At 50.4% G+C, this 14,545-nt stretch overlaps 1 protein-coding gene across 8 annotated transcripts in view; it reads right to left on the bottom strand.

Moving 5' to 3' along the window:
• Positions 1 to 124: 124 nt before the first annotated feature.
• The window catches only part of CRAMP1 (cramped chromatin regulator homolog 1), a 60,238-nt gene continuing 45,817 nt past the window's right edge, over positions 125 to 14,545 (bottom strand). For 7 of the 8 annotated variants that reach the window (XM_081298522.1, XM_081298518.1, XM_081298521.1 and 4 more), the window contains 10 exons: positions 13,014 to 13,195; positions 12,848 to 12,922; positions 10,709 to 10,790; positions 9,968 to 10,072; positions 9,557 to 9,735; positions 8,841 to 8,909; positions 8,239 to 8,470; positions 7,321 to 7,485; positions 6,003 to 6,148; positions 125 to 3,558 (listed from right to left, as the gene is read on the bottom strand). In XM_081298522.1, the coding sequence (XP_081154648.1) occupies positions 3,394 to 3,558; positions 6,003 to 6,148; positions 7,321 to 7,485; positions 8,239 to 8,470; positions 8,841 to 8,909; positions 9,557 to 9,735; positions 9,968 to 10,072; positions 10,709 to 10,790; positions 12,848 to 12,922; positions 13,014 to 13,195 (1,400 nt within the window). In that variant the 3' untranslated portion in view covers positions 125 to 3,393. The remainder of the gene's footprint in view (positions 3,559 to 6,002; positions 6,149 to 7,320; positions 7,486 to 8,238; positions 8,471 to 8,840; positions 8,910 to 9,556; positions 9,736 to 9,967; positions 10,073 to 10,708; positions 10,791 to 12,847; positions 12,923 to 13,013; positions 13,196 to 14,545) is intronic. The other variant, XM_081298517.1, reaches the window with a different exon arrangement.

A 14,545-nucleotide genomic window follows, 5' to 3' on the forward strand; every position in this document is an offset into this window, starting at 1 on the left:
CCCAGGTGCTGTGCCCCGCCCCATCCTAGAGCACTCATTAAAAACAGGCGCAGAAGACAATGGTTAGATCAAGTATTAGTATGTATTTATGCACAATAAAAACATTTACAAGTTGAACCGGAAATTTAAACAGGAGTTTAACAGTTTTTATTATATTAAATAACCAAAACACCTTTTATTCCCAAAATTGGTAAAGAATAAATAATATAATTTACAATATAGTACAAAAAATAACCAGGAAGGACAGGCATTCTGCTTTATACATACACTGTATATTTATAATCTATAAAACAAATTCACATCTCAAACAAGCCAGAAACCTTGGATGATATGGCTTAACAATTATTAAAGCAAACAGCACTGATTGTGCGCCCCAGGCCATGTGCTGCAGCCAGTGATTCCCTATGACGGTAACACAGGGGTGGGTGGGTTGGCGCAGTGCTTCCAAGACCTGAATGACCTCACATGACAAGTTACTGGGAGATGTGGCGAGCTGGACAGCTGGGAAAGTGTACTGTGGGTTTGTTTTTTTGTTTCACCTTTCCGTTTTTCCCCCATAAGACAAACTGCTGTATTTCCTCACAGATACATCTAACAGACCTTAGTGTTCAAGAAGCAGATATAACTATTCCCCTCCTCACTTGTTTTTCCAGTGTCTTGTAGAGCAAGTTTGGACTCAAAGGTGTGATCTTCAAACTAAAAAGGACCTCCCGTAAGAATGAAAAAACAGACAAAACTCCAGGAGTCCCATGCTAAGAACCTGCAGGTACGGGAAGCAGATCAACAGCCTGAAGAAAGGTCCCCGAAGATCCCCACTCCCTGAGCAAGCACCCTAACCCCTACAAGGTTTAGAAAGAAGCACAAGCTTCAAGCATCTTCTCAAGGGCAGAAAGCTCATTATTCTATAGTCACAGTAAAGAATGAGGCCAAACACCAACTTCCTTGATAGCAGAGGTACTTTCTCTTCATCTTTAGAAAAGACAGAGCAGCACGAAGTTCCCAGGCATCAGCAGGATCAGGGAAAGATTTTTCTAAGAAACTGATCTTAGATACTGGACTACCACTACTCCATTGGAAGATGCAGGGCCTAGAAGGCTTCTCTGCTAGTCTTTTAGCAGCTGCCTAACATAAATGTTTGGGATGGGAGAAAAGGCCTCCACTTTCTCTGCTATGAACGACAATTCCCCCTTAACCCAGTAAGCAAATGCTAGCGAAGCTGCAGAATTCTCTGGAATCCCATCAGCTTCATTTCAGAAAGGACAGTTAGTCCACTCCACCCCCTAACCTGCCTGCCACTGGGTGACAAGTGCTGTATTCGGGGCTCCCAAATGCAGTCTACACAACTGGGTAGTGCTGCTACACCAAAAGCCTACAGAAGTGGATCCTAATCTCCATAGTTCTGCTCCTTTTACAGGTAGGACAAAGGGTGTGGTGTCTCAAGGTACTCTACAGGGGAAGCAGTTAGGGAAGGGTTGGCCAGCATGCTGCTAACACAATGCTTAATGGATTCTACCACCTCCAATGGCAGATCAGGCACAGCCTTGGGTCCTCACCTGTAGTACAGACCCAGAGAGACATACTGATCTCAGCTCAGCAAGGTGCTGAATTCAGGAAGAAGACACATGGAACACCACATGCAACCAAGTGTTCAAACACCGCTGACCAAATACCACATTCCCCTTCTCAACTCATAGAGCAGGGGCCAAAGCACAGGCTCTGTCAGGCTCTGGAGGCAAGAGGCCTCTTCACAGGCACCAGTGCCAGGAGGAACCTGGGAAGGGGAGGGGGAGGATGTCCCTCTGTGTCTTCCACTGGTGCCTGCAGTCCAGTACCGCTGCAGCAGCTGGTGAGACCACAGGATGGAGAATGTCCACACCAAAGGTCTATCCTTCCCCTCCACACATTGGCTCCCTTTTTTACTACAGATGGGGAGAGACCAATGGGGGTCAGGGCTGGCCTAGAGGGCCACTGGACAAGTTGGGGAAAAGGAGAGTCAGGAGCAGAGATGGAAGGAGGTGGGTCAGAAAGGGCTGCTGGGTGAAGGGTAACCAAGTGAGGGCAACATAGGCCTCACTTGCCCAGCACCATGCCACACCACATATGGCTGAAGGGTGGTTTATAAGCTTGTATTTCCTGAAGGTGAGAAGGCAGAGGAGCCTTGTTAGCTCCATCCTAGGGAAAGAACAGATGCTAGGCTACCTCCAGAAATACCCACTAGCCTCTGTGTGGATCCAGGAGGGAGTCACCAGAAGATCACAGGGTGGTGAGCTCTTAGATAAATCCAAATCCTGCTCAGGTCCCCTTAATTAGGAAGAAGAAACTTGGGGCCTCAGTGCAAAGGCATGCCAAGGGACTTAATGTATGGGGGACATCCTGTGACAATGTCAGCAAGAGGAGGAGGAGCCTCTGAAGAACAAACAGGATGTCCTCCAATTAGGCAGATTGGCCTCAGGTGCCTAACAGAACCTCGGGAGAAGCTCCAAGACCCATTAGTGAAGTCTGGCCTGCAGTCATGTTAGTGCCTGGGGTATCGGTCCTGTAAAGGTAAAGGACATCTCAGATCACCTGGAAGGAACTTGCAGGGGGACACGAGGAGGAAACCAGCTACACAAAGGACTCTGTTCTTTCTTGTCTGTGTCTCCTAATTCTTAAAACACAAGAAAAACATTTTCAACCAGCTTAACAAAGTCCTACAAAACGTACACAAAACCTGCGTTCAGACATGATTCCTTTCCCCCTTCCTATTACACCAGTCAGAACAAATCCTCCGGACAGGGGAAGCAGAAGGAAAGGGTCAGTGTTCTGGGGAGATGGCACTGGATATGCTGTCCTGGGACACCCCCCACCCTGCCCTGTCATCAGTCTTGGGGTGCAGACACCACCAAGCAGGAGCCTGAGCTGTGCCAACAGTCCCCTTCAACACTATCACAGAGGAGCCAAGTGGGGTGAAGGAGCATCAGAGATTGCAGCAGCAATTTCCCAACACACAATAACCATACCAACGCACAACCCTTCTGAAATGCAAGCTCTGGACTGCCCAGCACCACAGTGGAGGCACAGTACAGGATATCCCCACTCAGACTAGCATGGGCCTCAGGAAGGCAAGGAACCATTCCCACACCACAGCAGTCTCTGATATCAACCATTCTCAGGGTTGGTTCTAGCCTCCCGGGATGTCAAAGCTTCCGTTTGTTAGGATAGGCCTGTGACCAGCTGTTCCCACATGATGCACATCCTAGAGTACAGATGTGCCCCTGTGACTATCTTCTAGAGATTCTGGACTTGACTTGCTTTCTCTGTAGTTTGAAGAGGGTTTTGTCTGCCACAAATGAGCACAGCCAGCCCAGTAAGCCCTCCTCTGTGGCTTCAGGATTCCTCTGCCATAAGGTGCGGTCACTGGGAGAGGTCACCAACAGGGGGGCCGCCTCCACCACTGTCGAACAGAACCTCTCGGCGGCCAGGATCAGTGATGGACAGCTCTTGGGCCAGGTCATTGAACCGAGATATGTAATCAATGCTGTTCTCATTCATCATGCACACCAGCTGGGAATCCACCACCTATAGGAGAGGGAACAAAGGCAGACCAAATCAGAGGACTGTGGCCTGCTATCTGAAATGGCAGCAACTAGCAGCCAAGAGTGGACATCAGTGGAAACCTAGATTGCTGTCCCTCTGTGGTCTGAAAATTTGCTTCCTGCAAGTTTCCCTGGAGAACCCAGTGGGAACTGGGTATATCTGGCTGCTGGCAGCCCCTCCCTCCTGAGACATGGTGGAGAGAGTCCACAGATAGCAAACAGTACACCATGGAAGGCAGAAATTGAGGAGGAGCTGGAAGGCAGAGCAGGGGAGAGAGCCTGTCTTGGGGGTGGAGTCAGAGGAGGACTCTCCAAGGCGTCACAGTTGACAAATGTGGGAGTAAGTCACAAGAAGGTGTGAGGAAAGAACATTTCCATCCGCAGAAACTGCAAGTGCAAGACCCCAGGTATGTACAGGCTGTTCAAGAAATACAAGAAAGACAGTGGACTTGACACAGAGCGGCAAGACAGAGGGCGGCAGATTAGGGAGGATGCAGGACTCTGGCAGGGATTCAAGGACTAGGATTTTATCCTGGGGGCAAAATGTGGGCTTGACAGCCCCCGTGGTTTGCTGTCTGCCTTTGCCAGTGGGGCAGACTCCTCCTGAGCACAGGGGACTGTAGCAGTATCTGCACAGAGCAGACTGTGAATAGATACTCGTTAACAAATTGCACGATTAGTAAATGATTGAGAAAACTTTCTGGGGTTCCAAGAAGAGCTACTGCATCCACTGAATTTTAAACTTCTCATGAACAAACTGAAATTTGTTTCGAAAAGTAGAGCAAATAGTGAGCCCCTCCCCCAGGCACTTGGCACCAGCTTCTGTCCTCTTCAACACACGGCCATGCCAACTTTACCTCTCCCAATAAATTTCTCACTCCGTCCTTTACTGAAATCCCATATCAGACCATTCCCCCACAGGTGTTTTAGATCAACTTCTGGACAACGAGGGCTTGTCCAAATGCAGTGGTGTTCTGAAGCAGGGTTCTCAAGGAATACCCTTTTGCTAAACACTCACTGGCTGTTTCTGCAAGTATGATGACACAACTCACTAAGGACGGTGCTCCATGTGGCTCTGTTGTGTGGCACTGCATCACCAAAGAATCTGACCAAGGGGCACAGTGACTCCAGACCCGGGTTCAGCATTATAACTCCCAAGTGTTTCTGCAGAGCCATCCTCATAGAGCCAAGGATTTACAGTGTCCACACCAACATGAGGAGGAGAAAAGATAAGTTTCTTATGGGACATTTGTACTACAGAGTGTTTTGTAAATAAAGATTCTATGGCCACATTGGTTTAAGAAATGCTACATGTTCTGTGAGGGAGATTCATTACATTATTCTGTTTATGTTCTCATTGGTTGAAGTTTCCAATCACATCATGATTTGGCTCAGAATTCTTCAAAGCTTCCCAAAAGTTTACCATCTCAAGAGTCCAGTCAGGGAGAGATGCCAAGGAGTCTATGGGAAACACCTCTGTGTTTGTTGACCTAAGGTTCCCCCCTCACATGTATGTCTGCCCACAGAGACCTCGGAACATGCTGAGGCATGACATGCAGACACCAGTCTGCTCCAGGAGGTCAACAACAGGACTAACCCACCCAAGGGGCACTCTGGATTAGGATCCACCCCTTTTCTGTTATCTGCTTTGACCAAGTCTCTCTTGCGGCACTTGTGGCTCTGTGCCTTTCACCTTAAAATCACCTGTCTCTCTTTTTCTTTTTTTAAAATTTTTTTTTAGTTGTAGGTGGACACAATATCTTTATTTCAGTTTTATGTGGTGCTGAGGATTGAACCCAGGGCCTCACGTGTGCTAGGCAAGCACTCTACCACTGAGCTCCAACCCAGCCCCAAATCACCTGTCTTTACTCCTTCCACCAGCTCTGCCTCTGCAGACACACAAACAATGTGCAACACCCTAGCCAGACAGAGGGACACTGCACTGGCTGAAAAAGAGTCATGAATGGATTCTAACTTTCACATCAGATGCCTGCCTTAATGTGACCCAAGCTATCATGGCCTGAACTTGGGAGGGGTACGGGCAGGGAAAGGTGGAGCCCTTCTACAGAACCCAATCCCAAGCTCCACTGGGCTGCAGCCGAGACACAGCATAGGACATGCTACTCAAAGGTCCCCTGCTGCCAGGACAGGATCTGATGGTCCCATACCCACATCAGGAAGCTGAGGCAGCCTGAAGTCACACCACTTAGGAAAGGCATGATGAGATGCAAGCCAACTCCACCTGCCTTTAGAGACCCACTCTGCACTGGCCTAGGCTTCCCAGGCCCTCCAGGCACCAGTGGTGACTTGGGTCTGAAGCCTGAAAACTCTCCGTCTGTCACTGCTTGGCAAGCAGTCTTTAATTGCCAGTCTCAGGAAGGAACTGGGGCCGGGCAGTAAAGCTCAGGTTCACGGCAGCACACTTACCTCCGCAACATCAGCCAGGGATCTGGACACAAATGAGTCCCGTGAGTTGCCATCCAACAAACTGGGACCAAGCAAGGAAGTGCCACTGTTAGCTCCAACAGGAGTCGGCAGCATCTTCCGACTCTTTTCTGGGGAGATGAAGCTGGCTGCAGGGAGAAGACCAAGGATAACACAGAATATAGGAAATGAACATAAGGGCTGGCTGGCCACCAAGCCAGGTCCCCTGTGGGCCTCCACCTGCATACTTACGCAAAGGGCTGTGCTCTTGCTAGACTAGCTTTTCTTTTTTTAATATTAAGTTGGTGTACCTTTATTTATTTATGTTTATTTACATATGGTGCTGAGAATCGAACTCAGCGCTTTACACATGCCAGGCAAGCACTCTACCACTGAGCCACAACTACAGCCTATGGACTAGCTTATCTTATAATGACCTAAGAGCCAAATACGACTGTCCTTTGCCAGGGTCCCCAGTGCTGCACTGTCTCAGATCCTCCAACACACACAAAACTTTTGACCCTTTATGTCAGAACCTTACAACAGGCACAAAGGCAGTTCTCAACTGTCAGGATTTGTACTTGACTCTGTACTGTTACTGAAGACAACAGGAACCTATCATGGGGTGCTGGCTCCTCTGCACTCCCAAACCCAGAGCCCCCTCCCCCCCCCGCAGTTGTGTCCACAGTCAGGACCAACCAAGTTCACTGTGTGCACAACATGCCCTGCTCCGGGTTGCTGTCAAGATGGCCACCCCCCCCCCCCCTTGGGCTCACATTGTCTAAAGCCTCCAGAGGACTAATCCCAGATGTGCTACAGAAGCTCCTCCATCGAAGGCAAGGGCATCACGTGTATCTTTCCCTGCATGCATGCTCCTTCCCTCTAACTGGTACTGGAACCCAGGGAGCAAACAGATCGGGGGAGGGCAGACACATCCTGTGACGCTCTCATGTGTGGTTGACACCATGCTGCAAGATGGCAACATCCACTTCAGAATATGTTACGGAGCACACAGAGAGAGAAGCTGAGAGTTCAAAGACGGCCAAATTCTTCTGACCTCAGCCAAGACTGGCAGGAGGCCCAATGGGGAGTGGAGGGGCGGGTAGGCTGGACTAAAGGGGCCACTAAGAACACAAAGAGTGCTCAGCCTCCAACAGGCTGTGGGCCACCAGGTGCACACACCTGTCAAAGCTCATGGTGAGCGGACACTGAGAAGCTATGTACTTCCCACCTCACTCATGCCTCATGTGTGAGAACACAGCACCTTCCTGACTCCAATCCCTGCTGGCCTGAGAAAGCAGATCGTTTCCTAGATACTCACCAAACAAGCTGCTGAGCGAGGAGTCTGTGGAGTCACTGGGGTACCACTGGGGGTCATGGGTGGGAGAGGCAATCCAATTGGTCTGAGGACTACTGGATGGGGAGGGAAGACTCTTGGAACTGTCACTGCCATTCAGTTTTGCTGGAGAAAGAGGGACTCCTTCACCTGTGAACCAAAATCCAGGGTCAAAGATGCTTTCCTAACTCACAGGCAAGGAGGCAGCAGGAGAGAGTGGCTGTGCACTGCTGAACAGAGGAGACCCAAGACACCAGCATGGTCAATAAGAGTCAGTAGGCAAGGACCACAGAATCTTCAGGGTGGCTTTGTGATGCAGAAAGGACATGATTCAGGAGAGCAACAGCAGCATCCACCGTCACAGGGCCAAGCCCTGTGCCCAGAGCTTAGCATATACCCTCTCCATAACGCCTGCATCAGCCTTGGTCAGACACGCTGGGGGGCTTTGAACTCACCTTGTCTGAACCTGCACCTAAGTCATATCAGCAAGGGACACACCACAGCCACCAGGACCACTGCTCTACAGAGGGAGGACTGAAGCCTTGACACAAAAATCCAGCTACTTCCTGAACTGTCTGCCAGGATCACAATTAACCAGGAAAGGACTCCTTTGGACCCCTGGACTGCAGTGGGCCTCAGGGGCCCTCTGGCTCTCATCTCAAGGTCAGGAGCAATCCTACCAGACCACTAGCAGCCTAAAGTTCTACATGCACCTTCCCTGAAGGCACAGCAACTCCTGTAGGCTGCAGAAACCTGATGCTCAAGAATGATAGCTGGACTGGAATGTTCCCAGCAAGTCTGGCAAGTAGGTGGGGGCAGAGCCAGACCCCTCAAAGCAAGTCTGATTGCCTGGGCTGGTGGGAACTGGATTCTAGAAAGGATGACGAGGCTGCTTGCTCTCACCATACTGGCCAGAGCTGATGGCAATCTCGATGATGGAGTCGCTGATCTGCGTGGCAGGCTCCCCCTGTGAGAGCACATCCTCAGGGGGGCCAGGCAGGGAGATGTCCAGTAATGCGGAGACGTTGGGCGGGGAGAGTCGGGCGCTGGAGCCCTCTGAGCGCAGAGGGGTACAGAGGCCATTCTGGGGAGGAGTCTTGGGCAGCTCGGTTAAGGAGAGAACAGACGAACCCTGCTGAGAGGTAGGCATTGTTCAGACACAAGGGGCCACTCAGAACCCAAACAAAAAGACAAGCACAACCTAAGGTTCAGTTGGGCAATAGTGCAGGGTGCTAGCAGTGCCCAAGCCAGGAGGTCAGGCTGAGGTGGCCAGGCCCTGCTTCGATCACAGCCCACAGCTCAACTGTGGACACACAGGTGGTAAGTGGTTGCCAGGTGGGCAGTCACCATCAGACAACCCCCTCCTCCCTGGCCCGGAAGCCAGATCTGAGTAGACAGAATTGGGAGTTAGCCTGCCATTCACAAGGCAGCAGGCAAGGTGGGCAAAAGGAGAAGTCACTGAGCTCCACAGTGTGTCTGTCACTTAGCCCTGATGCATACTCTACCTGGAAGCTGTCTGTTGTTGGCTCCTGCTCTGGCCTAGAGGGGATGCTGAGGAATGGGTCCCTTGTGCCCTGCAGGAACACGAGACAGGCTGGTAAGTGGCTTACCCATAGGCTAGCGCTAGCCTGGCTATGCTCCACAGATCGGTTTAGGCTCCTGGGCCTCCTAGCACCCCAGGTGCCAATGACAAGTTGTGCTTCAGACTGGAGTGCTGCACAGACACTGTCAGGCCATGAGTGCTGCAATTAAAACTGATGTTTCAAAAAGCAAACTCAAGGCTCATTAAGAAATCAGCTTAAAATCTCAAGCAGGCTGGGCTCCTTAGAGCTCCACAGGGTTGACCTACCTGCCCTCCTCAGGCAGCTCCCAAGTAGGCCAGGAAACTAGAGCTCCAGAACAATCAGGAGGGAGGGCCATAAAGACCACTCTCCTCCAATGCATCAAGTGCTTGTGATGCCAGCACAGGGAGGTCTCGAGTTGGCTGTCATCCAACTTGGGTGTGGCTCAGAGCTACCTTGCCATGTATGTCTGAGCTGTGTATCCTTAAGTGTCACACAGCAACCCCTGAGGCCTGCCTCTCCTGGCCTACGCTCCATGGCACACACACACTCCCTGGCACAGTGACTTCTCCAGCCTCTCAGCCAGAACCCAGCCCCATGTCCTGCTTCTACTTAAGATGCTGGTTGCAATGCTGAGCAGCACTTGTGAACACACTCACCCCCACAGGGGGAACGGGGTCTCCATTCTGCTGGGGTCCACTGGAGTCCTGGCCCGGGGCGGTGGCTGTTACCTCATCTGAAGAGAGTGGAGAGATGCCAGACAAGCCCTCGGTAGCCAAGACCGGCAGGGGGCTCCCAGGGATAATGCCTGCACTCTGGGCTGCCAAGTCAACCGCACCTGGAAACAGGAGCAGGAGATCACACCTCTGTTCTGTGTCTCCACAAGGCATGAGGAGAAAGCTCAGGAGAGCCTCTCCCTCATACCTCACTTGGATGCAAGAGCCAATGGCTCCCTTTGAAGGGTAAGGAAACATCAAGGTTTGGAGAGAAAAAAGAATAAAATGCCTTGTGACAAAAACGTTACTGAGGAACCTCACACAGTGCTGTCACCATGTAGGTTGCAGACTTACTGGCCAAGTGATTTGTGGCCTGGGGTGGAAGGACCTTGGGCACAATTGGCCGAGACAGAGCTGCTTTGGTCAAAGATGACTGGATGGGCCGGAATGAGCCTCTCCCTGTAAGGGGGAAGACAGAGTCAGATACATCATCCTGGCCTGCCTATGCCCTCTACAGACACAGCTAGATCTTATGTCATCCCCTTAAATGAGCTATGGGCACCTCAGGGGTGGCCAACGCATCAGACCTTGGACTGACACTCTGCCACTATCATTTGGTTGTACTTTGCTAGGTCTTCTACAGTTTAAAAGTTAGCATGAGAAAGCAATTGGAAGATGATGGGACTTGCAAGTACACATGAAATGTAAAAAAGACCAGTTCTGTCCACAGAACAGGGGCTTCACTGAAAAATTCTCAGGGTGTAAGAGGACTGCAAAGCGCCAGCCCCCTCACTGCAGTCACTGACATACAAGGGCACAATCCACAGACCCCAAGAACACCACTACTCCACAAAGTGCCTTGTTGCGCCAATGAACTGACTGAGCAAAGGTGCCAACAAGGCCAGCTGAGCCCATCCCCAAGGATGCACCCACCAGAGGCCTCTGCCCTGCCAGCTACTGCAGCTGGCCTGACAGGCCTGTGCCAATGGAACCCACACAGAACACTAGAAATGTGAGGTAGAGTGCCGTCTCCAGGCAAGGCCACACTCAGAAGAAGACGAGGGAAAGCGGGCCCAGAGAGGCCCCAGCTCTTACCAGCAACAGGAGAGTTGGACAAGATGGAGAAAGAGCACACATTGTGGGACTGATTTTCAGATGGTCTGGGGAGCAGCGTTCTCTGAAGAGAAAATGTAAATTATCAAGGCGGTAAGACTCCAATGCTGAAAGAGATCACTCCCCAAACTGGGTAACTAAGGAATCCAAGTAAGAGGGAGCTAAGCGTCCATAGATGTCACAAGGATGCCTGGGGCAGTCTGAGGCTTTCACATTTTGGGGGCCCCGTGTCCCAGAACAGTAGGTCCTCCCAGGGAACTGGACCTTCACTAGCAAAAACAAGGAGTGCCGCATGACCTGCCCTGTGTGCAGAAAGCCCCTCTGAATTAGGTGGGTGTCCCCCATGACACACACTTGTTACAGTCCCAGGTACAGGATGAGACAGAGCCTGAGCTGGCTTCCATGCAGCCATGGCAAGAGGGGAGAAGGGGCACCCAACGCCTCTTCACAGGGCTCCTCCTGTGGGTACCTCTCTGTGACAATAGTCCCCAGAAAGTCATCACCCACCCAAACTGGCAGTGGCCACAGAACATTCACAGAGAGCATTGGAGGCTAAGGCAGGAGAGTCACAAGTAGAGGTCAGCCTAGGCAACTTAGTGACCCTGTCTCAAAATACAAAATAAAAAGGGTTGGGGATGTAGCTCAGTGGTAGATGCCACTAGAGCCAACCCTCAGGACAGGAAAAACAACAACAACAACAACAACAAAACAAACTGTCAACCCAAAAGTGTCCCGAGACACCTCAGCCCAGAGAGAATGGCACAGCTGCCATTCTCTGCTGGTGCACAGAAAACTTGGGTCATATAAAGCCTCTCCTCACCCAAAGATCTACCTGGCACTGGTTTTGGCAAAGATCAGAGGGCAGGTGCGGCCGGAGACAGCAGCGCCATGCCAAGGACTCACGCACAACCCAACACATGCTCTGTGCCCACTGCTCCAAAGCCTGGCCCAGTGCTAGACAAGACTGTTTCTGAAAAGGGCCAAGCAGGAAATATTTAGACTTTAGCCCATACTTGACCCTGCCCTTGTACTGGGAAAGTAGCAACAGGCAGGACTGAAATGAATCACAGAACGTGTGTCAATAAAGCTTTACTTGCAAAAATGTTAAAAAGCATGAATATGATCAGTTGTTAGGAAATGCTCAGAACAGACAGTGAAATCTAGGTGCCAGGAGCTGCAGGGAGCCGGGGAACACTCAGAGGTACTGGGTTTCCTCCGGGTGATGAAAATGCTCTGGAGTAGGCAGTGGTGGCTGTGCCTATCCATAAACACACTGAAAGAACACTGAAGTGCACTCAAGTGTGCTCCTTAAATGGGTAAACACTACAGAATGTGTAGTCACGAATAAATCTGTCTTAAATAAGAAACAGCAGGCTGGACTTAGTCCACGAGAGGTGGTACTGAGCCCTGCACTCAACGGCCATGAAGCTCATGCCCAATCGGGGACTTTCCCACCACTGCCAGAGAAAAGGATTAAAATACAAAAATTAAATGTTAGTATGAACCCAAAGCAGAGGTGAAGAGAAATAAAATAAACCATGGGCATCTTCCTTCCTAAGATCTTTTGCGCAATTCTTACTTCTAAAAGAACTAATCTCAAGAGAGAAAAAGATGTCTAACAGTCTAACAAAAGGAAACCTATTAATCCCCCCATGAATTTCTAAGGCCATAATTATTTCATATTTGCAGCTTCCCTTCTGCCCTGTTTGCTGGAGCTTGAATGTGGCCCTGGAAGGTCCACCCAGCACTCCCTCCACCCAGCACTCTGGCGGAGGCCAGGCCAATCAATCCACTCCTTGCTGACTGCTGGCACCAGCTCAGTGTCTCTCATCATGTCCTGGGAAGTCCTCCAAGACTTCCAACCCAGCTCAGACGTTCTTAGAACCTGGACCCCAGAACTTTTGTCTTTTCTGCTCATAATTTTCAATGCAATTCAAAGACTACCTTTACTTATAGGCACCATTAAATTCACTATTTTTGCTTTTACTTTTCCCATTCATAAGGAAAAGAAGCAGCAGTGATTTCCCCTATTTTACACCCTGAAATCCTAAGTCACAGAAGAAACCCAGTGTGTGCTGGCTAGCTGGGCCAGCAGCAGAGCCAGGGGCAGGATGTACTCACCTGGACCACCAATGGCTTCCGCAGGTGCCGGTTCCGCAGTTTCCTGGGCTTTGGCAAAAAGAAGTCTGACTGCATCTGTAAGGGAGACAGCACACCAGCCCTGAGGATGTGCCCTCCATGGCATGGCGGCCCGGCCTGGCACGCAGGCGCCCGGCCCAGCACTCACACTGATGGAGTTTAGGTGCTGCCGGAACGTCAGCTCTGTTTCTTTGCTGGGGGAGAAGAGCTTCCCATGTCGGCTGTTGGGTGGCAAAGTCGTTGGGACAGCAAAGAGGCCACCATCTGAGTCACTGCTTCCTGTACTGGAGGGACCAGCCACCAAGAGGGGCCTTGGGGGGTTCCTTAAACCTGGAAAGGAGAAGGGAAAGCCACATGCCAACACTCTCCCATATAACCTCTCCAGAGTGAAGGGAGTTCTGTTGGGTAGAAAACCTGGAAGGAATTCTGCAACGGCTCTTCAGCTGCCTGCATCTCATCCCTGGAAACATGGCCCTTCTTGCTCATGGAGGTTTTTTTCCCCAATGAGGAAACCATAGGCCTCCTAGAGGACAAGCATGCCACAAATGGTCAACACTTGGTGGACTTCTCAGAACTAGCAGCACCTTTAGGGAATCCCAAACAAACCCAAAGTGGCAGAATGATCCGAGAGCCAACATGCCAATTTACCAAAGGGGGTCAATGGGTGGATTTGGGTTATACACTGTCATCTGCTGACCCCTGATCTAATCTCTAATTTTATGGAAAACAGATCCAGAATAGGACAGAAAACACTATTTAAAAAGTGCTCTCCCGGGAATGCACCCTTCTGCATTCTTGGCCAGGCCCCGCCCCTTACTCTCTATTAACAAGACTGTGAGACTGCACTGATGAACTCAAGAGTCCACAGTCTGGGCTCATGAAGCATCAGGGTAGGTTTCAGAACTGCAGCCCCACTACTCTGTAAGTGTTCTCCATCCAGAAAGAGACAATTAAAGAGGACACAGAACTAAGAAATTTACAAGTAGAAGAGCAGGAGGCAGGACAGGCTGGGTCAACTACCAGCTGGCCCTCATCAGGGAACATGCCTATCTGCAGGGAAGGTTGGCTTTTGCAGCACCTTCCAGAGGGAAACAGAAAGAGGTGAAGAGTAATAAAACAAGCATCTGCAGGAGACTGTGCCCCAACTCAGCAGCAGCCCAGGTCTGCTCAAAGACCACCAGGATGCCCTAGCAGGGGTTATGCCTTAATCCTGGCCACCTGTGAGGCTGAGGCAGGGGGGGCTCAAGGGCAACTTAGCCAGACCCTTTGTCAAAATAAAAGGGCTGTAAATGTGGCTCAGTGATAAAGTACTCCTGAGTTCAATCTAAGGTACAAACAAAACAAAACACCTTCCCCATCCAACCCTCACCCCACCCCACAAAAAAAAAAAAAAAAAAAAAAAAAAAAAAAAAAAGACCACCAAGTGAGACTCTCAAGGAAATGGGACTTCTGTTTTCCCCTTTGTTCTAAGGATGAAATCCAGGCTGCTCTACCATTGAACCACATCACCAGCCCTTTCTATTTCATTTTGAGATAGGGTCTCAATAAGTTCTCAAGGCTGGCCTGGGACTTGTGATCCTCTTGCCTCAGCCTCCCTAAGTAGCTGGGATTACAGATATGTACCACTGTACCTGGCAGGAAATAATCTTCTTCAGGCAGGTCACTGGCAACACAGTAAAT

This window comes from Spermophilus citellus (genome assembly GCF_964194105.1).
Source record: "Spermophilus citellus genome assembly, chromosome: 6".
Taxonomy (NCBI): domain Eukaryota; kingdom Metazoa; phylum Chordata; class Mammalia; order Rodentia; family Sciuridae; genus Spermophilus; species Spermophilus citellus.